This window comes from Aquarana catesbeiana, linkage group LG12 (genome assembly GCF_042186555.1).
Source record: "Aquarana catesbeiana isolate 2022-GZ linkage group LG12, ASM4218655v1, whole genome shotgun sequence".
NCBI classification, from domain to species: Eukaryota; Metazoa; Chordata; class Amphibia; order Anura; family Ranidae; genus Aquarana; species Aquarana catesbeiana.
In genome coordinates, this window is record NC_133335.1 from 241835468 (window position 1) to 241856256 (window position 20789).

The window sequence follows — 20789 nt, forward strand, 5'->3', positions numbered from 1 at the left end:
TTTGAAGATCAGAAGCCACTCATGATACAAGAACAGTGCCCGATTTCCAGAAGAATCGTTGCCAATGGAGATCACGAACATACAGTAACATAAAACACCTTCTACCTCTTGGATGTCAGAAATCTAAGCTGTGATACATTGTCTAGTTATCTATAACATACAGTAAATCAGGGATCTCCAAACTTTTGAAACAAATGGGCCAGTTTACTGCCCTTCAAACTTCAGGGGGAGTCGGACTGTGGCCAGTGGGAGTACAAAATGCCCCAGCATTGGAAGGAGTAAACAATGCCATTGGCTTTGGTTCTCAGTGGGAGTAAAGGAAATTGCAAGACGAGGACCCCCCCCCCCCCCCCCCATCCCCCCCCCCCCTGCTCAGGAGAACATATTCACCAAAGTTGAGAAATCCAGGTGTAATAGGTCAAAGAGAGCACCAAACTCTTTATTGTTCAATAGGTTACCATGAACAGGCTAAAGACAGACAAAGCATTTTGAGTGCCACACAATCTCCCTTCATCAGGACTGGGTGTCAGTGGGAGGAATAGTGGCTCATAATTGGTGTCAATGGGAGGATTAATACCCCATTGCTGGTAAGTGGGAGGAATAGTGCCCCATCTGTGACGTCAATGGAAAGAATAGTGCCTCAAGAGCCGGCTAAAGGCAAGCAAAGGGCCACATCCAGCCCGCGGGCTGCAATTTGATGTCCCTGACATAACCCAATACTGAGTCCTGCCAGGCAGGCCTGTGAATAAAGTTACTCTATGAATGGGCCTCATGGAATATAATCCTGTTAAATAGTAAGTGCACTTAACTGGATAGACTCTAAACTCTAAAGCTCAAATATGATGTTTTCTTACTTAATCCAATTGATGATCAAGGTCCAGCTAAATAAATTGCCTTCATTTTTTTTTTTTTTTTGCTAAAAAGTGTTGCACAGATCTATTTTTATCTCGATTAGCAACACTGTGATACAGAAATGAGAAATTGCAGCAAATTTTCCATGAAGGACCAGGCCACCATTGCCTTCATGTTCTACCATCTTGGGGGCTTAGCTACAAAGAGGTCAAGAGGGGGCTCATTCCATCTTCATGAAAGTCCAGTAAATGCACCATGTTCCCGAGGATTCATTTTCTCTTCTATGAAGAGTTGGTTATTTGAAGTTCTCATGAGCTTCTTTGATTCATTTTTCTGCTCCAGGCAAAAAGAGTTTTCCTCTACCCAGCATGGTTTCTGAAGTCAGTCTTTGATGGTTTTTAGGTATTCTGTAATAAGTCTTATTTCTCGTCAACCAATAATACTCTATGGACGTTTGTGACCCTTTGGCCTCCTTGGACAGTTTGTAGGTTGCACTCATACAGTATATCCAATTATTATTTCCCGCAGAAGTTTCAGTTCTATTTCGCAGAGCTGTGTGATGTATGTTCCTAGATGTGTGTAGATTGAACATTCATCAAGGGTGCTATAATGGTGAACGTTGTGACTTACACGAGGTGTGACATGGACCATGATGCCAAAGGTATCACAAATGTATGTTCAGTAATAGGACACCGTATGGCTTATGTCATTTCAGAATAACCAAAGTTGAAAGAAAAACTGATCGGTTGAGTTTGAAGTTGCCAAGGGATTTCCTTCAGTAGTTTTTTGCTACATTGTAAATGGTTAAAATTGTGTTCATTTTATTTGCATTATTTTCTTATTAATATTAGTACCGTATATACTCGAGTATAAGCCGACCCGAATATAAGACGAGGCACCTAATTTTACCACAAAAAACTGGGAAAACGTATTGACTCGAGCAGGGGTGGACTGACAACTCATGGGGCCCCCGGTCAATAGGAGATTATGGGGCCCCCGGGCAATAGGAGAAGATTATGGGGCCCCCTGGCAATAGGAGATTATGGGGCCCTCAGGCAATAGGAGATTATGGGGCCCCCAGGCAATAGATTATGGCCACACAGTATACACACACAGACACACAATATACACACAAATACACATACACACACTGAAAAGGTACTGGAGAGGCGGGGCAGCTATAATCTTAGGATTTTTTTAAAAACACAGATTTTTACATACTGTCCCTGGTTTTATTGAGGCTGGCAACCCTGATGGGGCCCCTTAGTGGCATGGGACCCTCGGGCAGTGCCCGAGTGCCTGAATGGTCAGTCCGCCCCTGGACTCAAGTATAAGCCTAGGGTGAGAAATGCGCAGCTACTGTAAGTGGAAAAGAAGGTCAACAATGCCCATTTGCAGCCATAGGTTCCCCGAACTTCAAACTCGGTAGTTAAGGGTTCCTAGATGCCCCCTAGCTGCAGCCAAAATTTGGGGTCTCTGGACCCAAAGGGTCCTGAAATGACATTGCTGCAGATGGACACAGTTGACCGACTTTGGGGCCCCGTATCTCAGGGCCACTTGGTGCTAAGAACCCCAAATTTGGTGTGCAAACTCAGTGGAACTAGCACTATAATATATCCAAAGCTTGGGTTCCTAGTACCAAGTGGCCCCCAAATATGGGGCCCCAAATTCAGTTCAGAAAATGTCAAGCACTTTTCTGCAGCAGAGAATGACATTTTCTGAACCGACTTTGGGGCCCCGTATCTCGGGGCCACTTAATGCTAGGAACTCCAGCTTTGGATATGGTGTAGTGCTAGTTCCACTGGGTTTGCACACTACACCCAAGATACGGGGCCCCAAAGTTGGTTCGGAAAATGTCATTCTTTGCACCAGAAAAGTGCTTGACTCGAGTATAAGCCGAGGGGGGCATTTTCAGGACAAAAAAATGTGCTGAAAAACTCGGCTTATACTCCAGTATATACGGTACTTATTCTCATTAGTATGATATGTTATGTTTTGGTTAGTGAAACTTTGCAGTAAACATATTGAACAAGAAATGTTTTTGTTCAGAAATGTTGTAAAACCTATTTAATTCCTTAGATGTCCAGCAATGGGGGGGAGGGAGGTCCTCTTTCTCAGACTGGATCCCAGGAGTGTGACTACTTTTCATACAATCTCCTAGTTCCTTCGTTTTTCACCTAATGAATTAACCACATTCGCCAACCGCATATTTACTGCGGCAGGTCGGCTTTATTGTGCAAAATCACGTACCTCTGTGTCATTTCGTGCAATAGCCACAGGGTGGCACGCGCCTGCCATCGGAGGTGCGATCGACACAGGGGATGCCAATCAGCGGGCCCAATGGACCCGATGTCTGCCGGTCACACACGATCGTTCCCCAGAGAGGCAGAACGTAAACAAGGCAGATCACCATTCTGACAGCGAAGAAGCTGGAGATCTTGTGTTCCTGCTAAGCTGGAACACCGATCTCTGTCTTCATCCAGTCTGAGAAATCCCCAAACAGAAAGCACTCCCTAAGAGCACACCTAACCCTTTGATCGCCCCTGATGTTAACACCTTCCAGTGTCATTACTACAGTGACAGTGCATATTTGTAGCACTGATCACTGTATTAGTGTCACTGGTTCCCAGAAACGTGTCAGTTAGATGTCCGATTTGTTCACCGCAATGTCAAAGTCCTGCTAAAAATCACTGATCGCCGCCATTATTAGTAAAAAATTTAATTAACAAAATTCCATAAAAATATCCCATCCTTTGTAGACACTATAACTTTTGTGCAAACCAATCAATATGAGCTTATTGGGATTTTTTACCAAAAATATGTAGCTGAATACATATTGGCTTAAATTGATGAAGAAATTAGATCTTTTACATTTTTATAGCAGAATGTAAAAAATATATTGTTTTTTTTTTTTTTTTTTTTTTCAAAATTGTAGGTCTTTTTTGTTTATAGCGCAAAAAAAAATTGCAGAAGTGATCAAATACCACCAAAAGAAAACTATTTGTGGGAAAAACAGGACATTTTATTTAGGTATAGCGTCACATGACTGCGCAATAGTCAGTTAGAGTAACGCAGTGCCATATCGCATAAAATGGCCTGGTCATGAAGGGGGTAAAACCTTCTGGGGCTGAAGTGGTTAAATCAATATTATTATTATTAATAATAATAATAGTGACTGCAGGCTCCTGGGGAGATCAGATATAGTGACTGCAGGCTCCTGGGGAGATCAGATATAGTGACTGCAGGCTCCTGGGGAGAACAGATATAGTGACTGGAGGCTCCTGGGGAGAACAGATATAGTGACTGCAGAGTCCTGGGGAGATCAGATATAGTGAATGCAGGCTCCTGGGGAGACCAGATATAGTGAATGCAGGCTCCTGGGGAGAACAGATATAGTGACTGGAGGCTCCTGGGGAGAACAGATATAGTGAATGCAGAGTCCTGGGGAGACCAGATATAGTGAATGCAGGCTCCTGGGGGGGAGCAGATATAGTGACTGCAGGCTCCTGGGGAGATCAGATATAGTAACTGCAGGCTCCTGGGGAGAGCAGATATAGTGACTGCAGGCTCCTGGGGAGATCAGATATAGTGAATGCAGAGTCCTGGGGAGACCAGATATAGTGAATGCAGGCTCCTGGGGGGGAGCAGATATAGTGAATGCAGAGTCCTGGGGAGAGCAGATATAGTGAATGCAGAGTCCTGGGGAGATCCGATATAGTGAATGCAGAGTCCTGGGGAGATCAGATATAGTGACTGCAGGCTCCTGGGAAGACCAGATATAGTGAATGCAGGCTCCTGGGGAGACCAGATATAGTGAATGCAGGCTCCTGGGGAGAACAGATATAGTGACTGGAGGCTCCTGGGGAGAACAGATATAGTGAATGCAGAGTCCTGGGGAGACCAGATATAGTGAATGCAGGCTCCTGGGGGGGAGCAGATATAGTGACTGCAGGCTCCTGGGGAGAGCAGATATAGTGACTGCAGGCTCCTGGGGAGAGCAGATATAGTGACTGCAGGCTCCTGGGGAGATCAGATATAATGACTGCAGGCTCCTGGGGAGATCAGATATAGTGAATGCAGAGTCCTGGGGAGACCAGATATAGTGAATGCAGGCTCCTGGGGGGGAGCAGATATAGTGAATGGAGAGTCCTGGGGAGACCAGATATAGTGAATGCAGAGTCCTGGGGAGAGCAGATATAGTGAATGCAGAGTCCTGGGGAGATCCGATATAGTGAATGCAGGCTCCTGGGGAGATCAGATATAGTGACTGCAGGCTCCTGGGGAGAGCAGATATAGTGACTGCAGGCTCCTGGGGAGATCAGATATAGTGAATGCAGGCTCCTGGGGAGATCAGATATAGTGAATGCAGGCTCCTGGGGAGACCAGATATAGTGACTGCAGGCTCCTGGGGACACCAGATATAGTGAATGCAGGCTCCTGGGGAGATCCGATATAGTGAATGCAGGCTCCTGGGGACACCAGATATAGTGAGTGCAGGATCCTGGGGAGATCAGATATAGTGAATGCAGGCTCCTGGGGAGATCCGATATAGTGAATGCAGGCTCCTGGGGAGACCAGATATAGGAATGCAGAGTCCTGGGGGGAGCAGATATAGTGAATGCAGAGTCCTGGGGGGAGCAGATATAATGAATGCAGGCTCCTGGGGAGACCAGATATAGGAATGCAGAGTCCTGGGGGGAGCAGATAAAGTGACTGCAGGCTCCTGGGGAGATCAGATATAGTGAATGCAGGCTCCTGGGGAGATCAGATATAGTGAATGCAGGCTCCTGGGGAGATCAGATATAGTGAATGCAGGCTCCTGGGGAGATCAGATATAGTGAATGCAGGCTCCTGGGGAGATCAGATATAGTGAATGCAGGCTCCTGGGGAGATCAGATATAGTGACTGCAGGCTCCTGGGGAGATCAGATATAGTGACTGCAGGCTCCTGGGGAGATCAGATATAGTGAGTGCAGGCTCCTGGGGAGATCAGATATAGTGAATGCAGGCTCCTGGGGAGATCAGATATAGTGAATGCAGGCTCCTGGGGAGATCAGATATAGTGACTGCAGGCTCCTGGGGAGATCAGATATAGTGACTGCAGGCTCCTGGGGAGATCAGATATAGTGACTGCAGGCTCCTGGGTTAGTAACACTTCAACACTTTTTATTTTTTTTTCTCCTTTAACTCCTGTTTTTCCCGTTGGTCCTTGTTTCCCGTCTTTCCCCCTCTCACACTCTCTCTTTTGCTCTCAGCTGATTTATCACCAAATGATGAGGTTTTTTGTAGATCTTGTCTGGCTCTGCAGCTCCTGTTCTGTTGTTAAGCCGGTTGTTGGTGTCGGGTTATCTGTGTGCATCTTCACTTTTATTTAGGAAGCCAGAGCTGCAACCCTTCCTGGCCTGCAATTAATTATGCCCGTTTCATCCACTCATTGCCCATAAACAAACGATTAAGCAGCATGCGTCCTGCCACCCTGCATACTAATTATTGATTTTCCAATCAGTCAATTAGATGTGAGCCTTGAGGGGAGAGGGGGGATTACAGGTCGCTCTAGTCGTGATTTCAAAGCCAATGAAGAGTGAGAGGAATATAGAGAGGAAACAGAAAAGGAAAAATAAAGAAAATGAAGGGGAGAGGGAAAAAAAAGAACAGAAGAGGGCAAAAGAGAAAAGCGTATTGTGGTATTGGGGTGATGATACTTATGGGAAGATGCTTTATCAATGAGTTGCGCCAGTCCAAACTGTACTTCAGTGTGTAGCAGCCCAATTTTATTGAACGAAAAGTAAAGTTCACATAATCAGCAATTGCCCATGCAGCGTCACACATGGCGACCCATCACATTTGGCTACCCACTGGACTGCGCATGCGCGACGCCGCCATATGCGTTCCAACACTGTGGCGATCTGCGCTTGCACAGAATTTTGTGGCCACACCCCTGAGTCCAGGTTCAAGCCCCACCATCCAAGTGGACATAGAGTCAGGTTATAATTATGCCGAGCGAAGCAAGCCTGCGAGGGGCCCTGTGCCAAAGTGGTCTTACAACAGTATTGGAACGCATATGGCGACGTCTCGCATGCGCACTCCAGCGGGTAGCAAAATGTGATGGGTAGCTGAATGTGACGTGACACCTACGCAGAGGTTTCCACCATCAACAGTCAACTGAAAATGCTGAGCCACCTGGCTCCCTTATTAGCAGTACCGCTGCTCTTCTTACCAGTCCCTCTGACTCTTCTGGTTCACCTGTCTCCCTTAGCATTTATTCGCAGCGCCCTGTTGCACGGCCTACTCCTGGCCTCTGGATTGGTGTTCTCCGGATACTCCGATAGGATAGGAACCAACCTCACTCCTGGGAGAGATCTCCTGGCTGGGACTCCTCTGACCCCAGTTTAAGACCTCCTGGCTGGGGCGCTTCTGACTCCTGGTTGAGACCTCCTGTCTTATGACTCCTGGCTGGGACTCCTTTGACTCCTGGTTGACACCCCCTGTCTCTTAACCCCTGGTTGAGACCTCCTGTCTCTTGACTCCTGGCTGGGGCTCCTTTGACTATTGTGGAGACCTCCTGTCCCATGAATCATGGCTGGGGCTTCTTTGACTCTTGTTATATCAACACCACAAAATCTCTGCGCTTAGGACAGAGAAAAAAAGAGAAGAGGAAAAAAGAAAGAAAAGGGGGGGGAAGGTGGGGATGAAAGAAACAAGGGAGTGTAGAACCCTCTATAGAGAGAAAAGATAAGGGAAAAGAGGGCAGTGAGGAGAGATATCAGGAAAAGGGAGGAAGGGCTAAGGAAAAGGTGTGCTGCCTCCCCTAGTTAAGCCCTCAAAAGGGCTAACGAATGTAACAGAATGTAAATGGGGGTTATGGCGCTCCCTTATGGGGGGTATATAAGTGATTATAGTAAATATATTATAATGAATAATAAATACCATACGCAAAGGGAAATTAAGTGCAATAACTCTGGATGCTCATAAATTGATTAATACCATAAAAATTGAAAAAAGTGAAACCAAAAAAACAATGAAAACATCCCATTCACATGTAATGGGCAAGTGTGAAATATTAGTCAGTTGCAGGTGCTGACCAATAGGTGCTACTAATATATATAATACTGTGCAACTCTGTAATTAGTCCAACGTGTCCCAAAAGTAAATAAATAAAATCAAAGGCGGCCTTTGATAACGTCGATGATGAAACGCGTAAGGCGGGGCTACGCACTTACGTCATTTCCGGGTACGGAGCGAGTGAGCTTGGAACGCAGCTGGACCGCACGCTGCGGGAAAGCTCTTCCTGGTTTCTGCTTCACCCATAGTGTAGTGTTTTGCGGTTTTTATTCTTGTTCCCACTCGGGGATCAGTATTTTAATAAAGCTTTTTAATTATACTACACTATGAGGTGACATCTTTTCTTATGAGGATTTCTCTGGCGATTCCCCTTCTTGGACGTGGTGTAAGGTGATATGGATGATTGACCTGGGAACCCTGGGACAGAGGATACCATATTTCAGCAACCACGGGATACCAACCAAGAGGACGGCATTGGAATCTTATAGTGTCTGTCACCCCTGCAGGGGTATTGGGAGCCGGTGAGTGGGGAGCCAAAAGGGGGAGCACAGAAGTCACGGATATTCTCCTCTGTGGGCACTACAGTCACCAAAGCAGTTGGAACTTTGTTATGATATATATATTTTGGAATATATCACTTTTGATTAGACTTTTTGTATTTTTTACTCCATTTGGATTTTTTATCTTATTTTTTATTTATTTTTTCCTTTATATTTATTTTTCCTATTGACTTGCATTCGTTATTTACTTTTGGGACACGTTGGACTAATTACAGAGTTGCACAGTATTATATATATTAGTAGCACCTATTGGTCAGCACCTGCAACTGACTAATATTTCACACTTGCCCATTACATGTGAATGGGATGTTTTCATCATTTTTTTGGTTTCACTTTTTTCAATTTTTTATGGTATTAATCAATTTATGAGCATCCAGAGTTATTGCACTTAATTTCCCTTTGCGTATGGTATTTATTATTCATTATAATATATTTACTATAATCACTTATATACCCCCCATGAGGGAGCGCCATAACCCCCATTTACATTCTGTTTCTTTGACTCTTGGTTGAGACCTCCTGTCTCTTGACTCCTGGCTGGGGTTCCTTTGACTCCTGTTGAGACCTATCTCATGAATCATAGCTGGGGCGCCTCTGACTCCTGGTTGAGACCTCCTGCCTCCTCATCCCTGATTGAGACCGCCTGTCTCTTGACATCTCTAACTCCTGTCTCCAGTATGGGAGCTGTCTCCAAGCTGGGAGCCCTGAGCTATCCTCAGGCATGAGTATAAATTGGCCCTGCACACCTGTATACTATTGTGTTCTGCCAGCAGGGAGCCTTCCTGGCCAGCAGAACACAACAATTATTGCTAGCAGCTATAGCCGCCAACAGTAATCACATAGAAAACATCCAACAGGCTGGTTGCACCTTAGTTGATTGATGGACTTCGGTATAACCTGCCTGCCCATGGATGGATTGAAATTTGGGCGGTCCCTGCTGAACTGGCCTAGATTTGATCCATCTATTGCGGGCTTAGCCGGCAGGGCCACCCACTGTTAGAATTTCCACCAATTTGGAGGAGTAGGATTTTGAAAAAAGTGAAAAAAGAGAGAATGGAGTATGAGCGAAGAGATATACATAGGAAGAGATGGGAAGAGATAGACATGGGGAGCTGCAGTCATAAAGGGCTCTTCAGGGATACACAATCTATTAATTGCAACCAGTAAAATTATTAATAGGGTTTTATGCAAAGCGGAAGCAATTCTAGCCAAGATGGAATAACACTGAAGCATCCCACATCGCTCCTTATACAGAAACAGATCATTAGCGGACAAGGGGCACTTGGCTCAACAAGTTTTCAGTGTGAACTCTGATGTTCTGCTGCAGTTCATACATTTCATGGACATTACAATGGATTTGAAATGAAACAAACAAGATGTGCTTTAACTGCAGACTTTCAGCTTTAATTTGAGGGTATTTACATCCAAATCAGGTGAACGGTGTAAGAATTACAACAGTTTGTATATGTGCCTCCCACTTTTTAAGGGACCAAAAGTAATGGGACAGATTAACAATCATCCATCAAACTTTCACTTTTTAATACTTGGTTGCAGATCCTTTGCAGTCAATTACAGCCTGAAGTCTGGAAGGCATAGACATCACCAGACGTTGGGTTCCATCCCTGGTGATGCTCTGCCAGGCCTCTACTGCAACTGTCTTCAGTTCCTGCTTGTTCTTGGGGCATTTTCCCTTCAGTTTTGTCTTCAGCAAGTGAAATGCATGCTCAATCGGATTCAGGTCAGGTGATTGACTTGGCCATTGCATAACATTCCACTTCTTTCCCTTAAAAAACTCTTTGGTTGGTTTCGCAGTATGCTTCGGGTCATTGTCCATCTGCACTGTGAAGCGCCGTCCAATGAGTTCTGAAGCATTTTGCTGAATATGAGGAGATAATATTCTCCGAAACACTTCAGAATTTATCCTGCTACTTTTGTCAGCAGTCACATTATCAATAAATACAAGAGAACCAGTTCCATTGGCAGCCATACATGCCCACGCCATGACACTACCACCACCATGCTTCACTGATGAGGTGGTATGCTTTGGATCATGAGCAGTTCCTTTCCTTCTCCATACTCTTCTCTTCCCATCACTCTGGTACAAGTTGATCTTGGTCTCATCTGTCCATAGGATGTTGTTCCAGAACTGTGAAGGCTTTTTTAGATGTTGTTTGGCAAACTCTAATCTGGCCTTCCTGTTTTTGAGGCTCACCAATGGTTTACATCTTGTGGTGAACCCTCTGTATTCACTCTGGTGAAGTCTTCTCTTGATTGGTGACTTTGACACACATACACCTACCTCCTGGAGAGTGTTCTTCATCTGGCCAACTGTTGTGAACTGTGTTTTCTTCACCGGGGAAAGAATTCTTCGGTCATCCACCACAATTGTTTTCCGTGGTCTTCCGGGTCTTTTGGTGTTGCTGAGCTCACAGGTGCATTCTTTCTTTTTAAGGATGTTCCAAACAGTTGATTTGGCCACACCTAATGTTTTTGCTATCTCTCTGATGGGTTTGTTTTGTTTTTTCAGCCTAATGATGGCTTGCTTCACTGATAGTGACAGCTCTTTGGATCTCATATTGAGAATTAACAGCAACAGATTCCGAATGCAAATAGCACACTTCAAATGAACTCTGGACCTTTTATCTGCTCCTTGTAAATGGGATAATGAGGGAATAACACACACCTAGTCATGGAACAGCTGAACAGCCAATTGTCCCATTACTTTTGGTCCCTTAAAAAGTGGGAGGCACATATACAAACTGTTTTAATTCCTACACCGTTCACCTGATTTGGATGTAAATACCCTCAAATTAAAGCTGAAAGTCTGCAGTTAAAGCACATCTTGTTCATTTCATTTCAAATCCATTGTAACGTCCATGAAATGTATGAACTGCAGCAGAACGTCAGAGTTCACACTGAAAACTTGTTCAGCCAAGTGCGCCTTGTCCGCTAATGATCTGTTTCTGTATAAGGAGCGCTGTGGGATGCTTCAGTGTTATTCCATCTTGGCTAGAATTGCTTCCGCTTTGCATAAAACCCTACCCTGTTCGTTTCATTTCAAATCCATTGTGGTGGTGTATAGAGCCAAAAAGATTAGAATTGTGTCGATGTCCCAATATTTATGGACCTGACTGTATATACTGCGATTTTGTACTTGCAAAATATGCTGCAGAAATCTCCCTTCCAGTGGGATTCACAGAATTCCTGCCAGCACTTCCAGTGGGATTCACAGAATCCTTGCCAGCACTTCCAGTGGGACTCACAGAATTCCTGCCAGCACTTCCAGTGGGACTCACAGAATTCCTGCCAGCACTTCCAGTGGGACCCACAGAATTCCTGCCAGCACTTCCAGTGGGACTCACAGAATCCTTGCCAGCCCTTCCAGTGGGATTCACAGAATTCCTGCCAGCACTTCCAGTGAGACCCACAGAATTCCTGCCAGCACTTCCAGTGAGACCCACAGAATTCCTGCCAGCACTTCCAGTGGGACTCACAGAATTCCTGCCAGCACTTCCAGTGGGACTCACAGAATTCCTGCCAGCACTTCCAGTGGGACTCACAGAATCCTTGCCAGCACTTCCAGTGGGACTCACAGAATTCCTGCCAGCACTTCCAGTGGGACTCACAGAATTCCTGCCAGCACTTCCAGTGGGACTCACAGAATCCTTGCCAGCATTTCCAGTGGGACTCACAGAATCCTTGCCAGCACTTCCAGTGGGACTCACAGAATCCTTGCCAGCACTTCCAGTGGGACTCACAGAATTCCTGCCAGCACTTCCAGTGGGACTCACAGAATTCCTGCCAGCACTTCCAGTGGGACTCACAGAATCCTTGCCAGCATTTCCAGTGGGACTCACAGAATCCTTGCCAGCACTTCCAGTGGGACTCACAGAATTCCTGCCAGCACTTCCAGTGGGACTCACAGAATTCCTGCCAGCCCTTCCAGTAGGACTCACAGAATACTTGCCAGCCCTTCCAGTGGGACTCATAGAATCCTCGCCAGCACTTCCAGTGGGACCCACAGAATTCCTGCCAGCACTTCCAGTGGGACCCACAGAATTCCTGCCAGCACTTCCGGTGGTACACACAGAATCCTTGCCAGCACTTCCGGTGGTACACACAGAATCCTTGCCAGCACTTCCGGTGGTACACACAGAATCATTGCCAGGACTTGCAGTGGTACTCACAAAACGTATTGAGAAAAAGTAATTGTATTCAAGCTACTAGTACTTTAAAGCGGAACTAAAGTTATGATGTAAGAAACCGTGAGCAGATGGACTTTTAATGTAGACGGGACATACACTGTCTCTTCTGCAGTAACATGCTCCTACTTGCCTGCTCACTGTCTTTATCGATGCTGTACACTGAGCTGCGCATGCACAGTTCAGCTTACAGTGTTGGGTCCAGTCTCTGAGTACCAGAATGACTAGCTTCTGTGCATGTGCAGGAGTGATGTCATCCCCGGCCAGCCAGTGAGAAGGCCTGAAGACTGGCAGTCAGAAGAAGATGCCGGCGAGAAACCGTTGGACAATTAGGTATGCGCTCTTTAGTTCTGCTTTAATTACCTGAATTTGACTTGAGTTTAAGCCACTTCTAATGCTCTGTCAAGGAACATCATGATAGAAGGAGAAGGCAAGGATGTTAACCTGGAGGCAGCTATCAGAGCTGTGGACATCTTAGGACTGGTTGGTCAGAATTACATATCCTAGAGGTATAACGGCTCCCATATACAGTATGTATTTTGTGTACTTCGCTATCTGCCTGACGTTCAGCTCGCTGCCTGAGGTTGAGTTGTTGGCAGGATTTTGCAGTTTACTTTTATTCTAGCATTGCTTCCCATCGACCCCGATCTAATGTGTCAATGGAACCTCCTCCAAACTGCAGGTAAGCAAGTGAGCGCCTTCAGAGAATGCTATTGCGACACGGATAATTAATCCAATTTGCGGGTACTTTGGGAAATTTTTGCCGCGCAGCTGCAAAGCTTTGGTGCCATCTGGACTTAACCTCTGTGAGACTGGAGGCAACCAGCTGAGCCTCTCCTAAGGCTTTGAATATTTTATCTTCTGCTAGTAAACCACAGGAATTAATTGCAGGACGCTGCACAGAATATAAAAGAAAATAATTACAAAATGGAGCCTGTACAGGCACAGCTTGGTAATGACTGAATTATATAGCAATAACTCTCTGAACATTGCAGTTCCTCAGACTTCCATGGGTTATATACAAAGCTGTCCAATCACCAATCACAGGCTTGGGGTGGTAAGGCAACATTGTTGCTTATAGCAGAACTCTACTCACTTTTAAAGGCTTCTGCTAAACTTGTTCCTCCTCAAATCACTTCCAGCAAATTGGGGGAGGAGGAAATCCTTTTTTCGATGGAGCGCATCGATGAGTGCCCCATAACAATGATTGCCATTTTTGTTTTCCCCTGTGACAATGGCGGTCATTTTTGGTTCCCCCCCCAATAAAAATGGTGGTCATTTTTCATTTTTTCCCATGACAATGGCAGTCATTTTTGTTTTCCCCCATGACAATGGAAACAATTGCCTTCAGAAGTCACCTAATTAGTAAATAGAGTCCACCTGTGTGTAATTTAATCTCAGTGTAAACGCAGCTGTTCTGTGAAGCCCTCAGAGGTTTGTTAGAGAACCTTAGTGAACAAATGGCATCATGAAGGCCAAGGAACACACCAGACAGGTCAGGGATAAAGTTGCGGAGAAGTATAAAGCAGGGTTAGGTTCTAAAAAAATCTCCCAAGCTTTGAACATCTCACGGAGCTCTGTTCAATCCATCATCGGAAAATGGAAAGAGTATGGCACAACTGCAAACCTACCAAGACATGGCCGTCCACTTAAACTGACTGGCCGGGCAAGGAGAGCATTCATCAGAGAAGAGCCAAGAGGTCCATGGTAACTCTGGAGGAGCTGCAGAGATCCACAGCTCAGGTGGGAGAATCTGTCCACAGGACAACTATTAGTCGTGTTCTCCACAAATCTGCCCTTTATGGAAGAGTGACAAGAAGAAAGACATTGGTGAAAGAAAGTCATAAGAAGTCCTGTTTGTAGTTTGTGAGAAGCCATGTGGAGGACACAGCAAACATGTGGAAGAAGGTGATCTGCTCAGAGGAGACCAAAATTCAACTTTTTGGCTTAAAAGCAAAACGCTACGTGTGGGGAAAACTAACACTGCACATCACCCTGAACACACCATCCCCACTGTGAAACATGGTGGTGGCAGCATCATGTGGTGGGGATGCTTTTCTTCAGCAGGGACAGGGAAGCTGGTCAGAGTTGATGGGAAGATGGATGGAGACAAATACAGGACAATCTTAGAAGAAAACCTGTTAGAGTCTGCAAAAGACTTGAGACTGGGGCGGAGGTTCACCTTCCAGCAGGACAATGACCCGAAACATCCAGCCAGAGCTACAATGGAATGGTTTAGATCAAAGCATATTCATGTGTTAGAATGGCCCAGTCACAGTCCAGACCTAAATCACATTGAGAATCTGTGGCAAGACCTGAAAATTGCTGTTCACAGACGCTCTCCATCCAATCTGGCAGAGCTTGAGATATTTTGCAGAGAAGAATGGGCAAAATGGGCAAAATGTCCTCTCTAGATGTGCAAAGCTAGTAGAGACATCCCCAAAAAGACTTGCAGCTGTAATTGTAGAGAAAGGCGGTTCTACAAAGTATTGACTCAGGGGGGCGCCATACAAATCTGCTTCATATGTGTAGTGCGGCCTCTACACCAAAACTGCACCTCCTGGATCTGTATATCAAGATTTATGAGAACTTGTAAGTAGGGCTAGAATAGGTGCAGGAACTCCCCCCTTCCGAGTCACCCCTTGTCTCCGCCCCCTACCCACCTCCGAGGACCGTACCTTGGTTCCACCCCCTACCCAAATCCCAGGACCACCCCTTTTACAGAATTCAAAACCAAGTATTATTTTTTTGGTGCTAAGTAATTTTTATAGAATTTGTTAATTAAAACAAGAAAGATAGATAAAATAGATCCCCTGCAGCGAGCAATAATAGACCACCCCAGCAACAATGGACCCCCTGCAACAAAAATACCACTTCAGCAACAATATACCTCCAGCAGCAACAACAACAGATCTTCCAGTAGCCAGCATCAATAGACTTTTCCCCAGCAACAATAGATCATGATCAGCAACAATAGATCCCCACCAACAATAATAGTACTTCCCAGCAACAATAGACCCCCATGCAAAAATAGAGATCCCCTCCAATGACAATAGATCACCCAGCAGCCAGCATCAACATACTCTCCAACACACCCCAGCACCCCTTGCCATTACTTACATTCAGTGCTGGAGGTGCCGGAATTGCATTCCCCCGAGTTCCCACTGAAAAAATGCCCTGCTTGTAGGTACTTAATATCGAATATTGGGAAACACCATTCAAAGAGTAAATGTGGAAGCCAACGGGAGACTGGGAATCAGATGTGTGTAGAGCCATATGTGCAATACATTTAATGAGTACAAGTATAAAAGGAGGATACAGCTTTATCAACCTTTCTACCTTAGAGGAACTCTTGAAATTATTTTTAGGTCTTGTGGAGCCCCTGCTAAGACCAATTCATTGGGGGTCAATGGGAAAAAAACACCCCTTAAGTTGGTGGCTTGTGGTAAAAATGCCTCCCTTATGCCACGCATATACAGACAGCTGGCCAGAACTATGCAAAACACCATCAAATGGGAGTTCAATCGGTTCAAGGGACCCCTAGCAACCTCTGAAGGGATCCCTGATCCCTGGGTACCACAGAACCCAGGTTTAGATTAGCTAATATAGAAGGTTTCTAGGGTACGGGGAAAGAAAAGGCCGAGGTATATTAGAAGAGGAAGACGAGAGCAGTGGTAGGAAGAATGGATAAAGGGACAGTTAGAAGGAAGGGGCGTGGAGTGGTGTAAGGAAGGGCTTGGGAGAGAGTAGGGGTGGTGAGTACCTGGAGGGTTTTATGTTTCGAGTGAAAAAAGTAACAAAGAATGCAAAACAACTGTACACAAATAATCAAATAAAATGTATAAAAGAACCGCGCTAAACATAAATCATAGTTAAATAATTGAAAATTATAAGGTGATCAAAATACTAAACACCACATAAGTATAATATATTATTGTAGCAATTAGAATCATTATTAAAGTAAAATAAGAAAACCAAAAAACACACAGTCCGTGAAAAAAGGTGACTTCCCTTATCAACAGTCCTTATTATATTATATTCCACCCATAGTGACTGAAGACTTTAAAAACATCTTGTGAAAAAATCCACCACCTATGAAGGTATATGATTACCAGAGATAGGTTGTAATGAAGCTTTATGCCAGAAATCCACTCAATAGGGACATCACCATCTGTCTCAGCATGGAGGAAAGATCACCCGGGATTCATCGGTAATGATTGGCTCAGTAATGGAGACCCAAGGAGATAAGAAATACATCCACCATAGTGTAAATCCGTTTAACCAGTTTATTTATAGATAAAGTAGCACACTTACCAAAAGAAACAGTTAAAATAGCATGTATAAATTCAGCCGGCCGGCCTGCATACACCCGTTCGTTATGGAGTGGAAACGATGACGTCAGCGCGTCTGCCTTCCGACGTACGTTTCGTCCTATTGGACGTTGTCATAGGAACGGGCGACGCACTGACTCATCGCTCTTTAAATACACTTGTACCACCATACCTCGTTCTGACGCTCTGGTGGCCACATCCTGTTAGGGAGACAGGAAGTACCTAGGACAAACCAAGCCTCCCTGTGAACCAGGAAATGACGCTCATCAGCCTATCTAATGTTGACAGGAAGCTGCTATACGCCAAGCCTCCCTGTGATACCAGGAAGTGACGCTCGTCAGCCTATCCAATGTCAACATAAAACTGCTGAACATAGGATGAACCTTTGTACATAGAAGACAAAAAAAACAAAAAATTAGGCATACTAGCTGGGCCTCCCAATACAATCCCATTTGGGGAATGGACATCTGACAAGAACAACTTAATAAAAATCGCCCTATCAGAATCTGTCCATAAAGATTAGAATAACGCCATCTAGTGGTGATCAATCAATTAGCATTCTTTCAAAACAATACAAATTCTATTTCAAAAGGTGGGTAATTTTTGCTATGATGACCACAGAGTCATGTAGCAATCCCTAGAAATTATGGATCATCTCATTTCTCCGCTGTGTATTGAGAAAAAAGGGGTTTCTTGCGTACAGAAACATAAAAAACTATAAAAACAAATAAGCTAAATAGCCATAAAACCATACGTGCCTCGAAGAAAAGGAGTTATTATGCCCACTCAGCCACCCTATAAGGTAGATGGAGTATTAAGATATTAAAAGGACCTTTATTAGGAATGGGGTATATCAGATACATGGTGGACCTAGGTGGGTATCCTATCTGGTAATTCCAATAAAACATTGGCACTCATTAAAAAACTCATGCTCCTATATAACAACTCAGCCACCATTCCAAGGGGGTTGGGACATTCAAAAAAAGAAAGCCTTTACCAGGAATAGGGCATACCAGATAATTGTTGGACCTATATGGATGTCATAACCGGTATATTCAGTAGAAAGTATGGCAGTCATTACTAAAACCCTGGACAATATATGGTATGAAACATATGTGTTCCCAAATAGGGCCATACTTCATCCCAACGTTAAGACCATAACTGTTAAGATCACCAACAATATATGGCCAAAAAGGGGGACAAAACCAGTGATAGCTGGTGGACATTACCTAGTTGGCAATAGAATAAGGCCACCAAAGGGTCAAAGCGGGTTTACATTAGACAGCAAAATCCAAAACAAAAATCGTAACTAGTCAATATTCCTAAACCTTCACAATCAATAAGTACATTTTCATATGTATGTAACTCTCACAACCCTATAAGCGTGTTGCAAACAAATAAGTACATGAATTGTCAAGAAAGGCGTTGAGGTCTACCTCAACGTTGAGCCCAAACGGAGTATAACACCTAAGCCTGTATATCCAGGCCATCTCAAGTCTAGAGATCCCCCTTAATAGGGAACCACCTCTCCAGGGTGTGGTATATCTATCAATCCCCAGAAAAATGGTCTTCCTAGGGTCACGATTATGAGTTTCGAGATAATGTCTGGAGACTGGATGTTTAGGAAAACCTGTCAGGATGTTGGTTACATGCTCGTTGAGCCTTACGGAGAGAGGGCGCTTTGTCCTCCCTACGTATTGCAATCCACAAGGGCATTGCAATAAATACACCACACGCTCAGTAGAACATGTGATAAAGGTTTTGATTTCAAATTCGGCTAACGTACTGGTAGAAATGAACTTATGTGTCCTCCTGTGTGTACATCCACTCAGGGAACATATTCTGCATTTTTTGCATTGGTAGAAACCAGTCATATACTCAAAAAAACCCCTCTTGAAATAATCAAATGCAGCAAATGAAATAAATGAAATGAAAATAAAAGAAAAGCACAAAAAAAAGAAAATATGGATAAACTAAACCACTCTCTAGACAACCTAATGCTATATTTCTATTTTGAGTTGGTACCAGTTGGTTGGATGAAGCTTTCAGCTTTTTCTGCCTCCTGGGATCACCCGTGGTGGCACCTTTTCTGTGTCTCCACCCCCTACAAGGTGTGATGTCCTCACCCTGTTGTAGCTGACCAGTTACTGGTTTTATTATGGAGAATTCTGATGGTTTGGCTTCAAAATGGTTGGCATGGTTGGACAAAACTGGAAATTCTGGTGTCGGTGGAGTCTACTGAGAGATATAGGAAACCAGTATGTTGGTTTTCCCAGCAGCTTCACAAAAAACAAACGGTCAGTTTTGGGTCCAGTTGACCTTTAGCATTAGTACGCTTTCTTGTAGAACAGATGCAGCATTTAAAATCTCTGTTTGATCCCTCATTACAGATAATGTTATGAGAATCCCTCCAGCTGAATTGGCTTTTGTTAATGCCATCTTGAAGACAATGCAGTTGCGTGGCATTTCACACGCTCAATTAATTCAGATGCACAGTGTTTATTGTCATAATTCACTCCCACCAGATAAATGCATAAATAGAGCTTATTCATGTTCTATTTTTGCCAGTCACAACACTCACATATGTGCTAGAGGTACAGGTGCAGCTGTAACCCATTCATGCTCATTCATGGAGCACATTCTACCATCAAATCCAATCATATATGGTAAATCGGCTCCCATATATGTATTTTATTTGCATATTTAGCTGATTGCCTGGAGTTTATATCTAACCACCTCTGGGTCCAGAGATGGGGTTTTTTTTCTCAGGGATGTCTCTGTTGCGCACATTTTAGGCTTTATAGTCCACCTCAGGGGTCTCCAAACTTTATAAACAAAGGGCCAGTTTAATGCCTTTCAGACTTTAGGAGGGCCGGACTGTGACCATTGGGAGTAGATAATGCCTCAGGCTTGGTGGTCAGTGGAAGTAAAAACAAAAATACATACAGTAGCACCCCTGTTGTCAGTAGGAGGTGTTTTAGTGCCTCATCATTGGTATTAGTGGGTAGCAAAATGCCCTTATAGTTCCCCATCATTGGTGCCAGTAGGAGGAATATTGTATAAATGGACAACTTTGTGTAAAAAAAAATGCGTTTTCATTTTCTTTACACATTTTCCAAAAACTTGTGGAAAAAAATTGACATGTTCAAAGGACTCATCATGCCTCATAGATTATATGTTGGGTTGTTTTCTTTCTAAAATGGGGTCATTTTTGGGGCGTTTCCATTGTCCTCGTGCTCCAGGGCCTTCAAAAGTGTAATGCCACGTACACACGAGCGGAATTTCCGTCGGAAAAATCTTGGACGTTTTTTCCGACGGAATTCCGCTCAAGCTTGGCTTGCATACACACGGTCACACAAAAGTTTGCTGAACTTTCGACCGCCAAGAACGCGGTGATGTACAACACTACGACAAGCTGAGAAAATGAAGTTCAATGCTTCTGAGCATGCGTCGAATTGTTTCCGAGCATGCGTAGGAATTTTGCGTGTCGGAATTGGTACAGAAGATTGGAATTTCAGATCAGAGCTTCTTCCGACCGAAAAATTGAGAACATGCTCTCAATCTTTTGCTGACTGGAATTCCACCAGCAAAAGTCCGATGGAGCATAAACAAGGTCGCATTTTCGAATCAAAAGCTCTCATCGGACTTTTGCTGGCGGAATTTCCGCTCGTGTGTAAGCAGCATAAGAGGTAGTCAGATAATTAAATGTGTAATTTATGCTCCAAGAACGCCTGAAGGTGCTCCCTGCATTTTGGGCCTCTGTATGTGGCCAGGCTGTTTAAA

General features: G+C 44.4%; 1 protein-coding gene across 3 annotated transcripts in view; it reads left to right on the top strand.

The window, feature by feature from the left end:
• Positions 1-20789, top strand: part of OGFOD3 (2-oxoglutarate and iron dependent oxygenase domain containing 3) — a 162977-nt gene that overhangs the window by 120092 nt on the left and 22096 nt on the right. The window contains exon 9 of one of the 3 annotated variants that reach the window (XM_073607013.1): positions 1568-2404. The exons of the other annotated variants lie outside the window; for them this stretch is intronic. Coding sequence (XP_073463114.1) covers positions 1568-1572 — 5 coding nt within the window. The 3' untranslated portion in view covers positions 1573-2404. Of the gene's footprint in view, positions 1-1567; positions 2405-20789 lie in introns of those variants that run through there. 3 annotated transcript variants of the gene reach the window in all.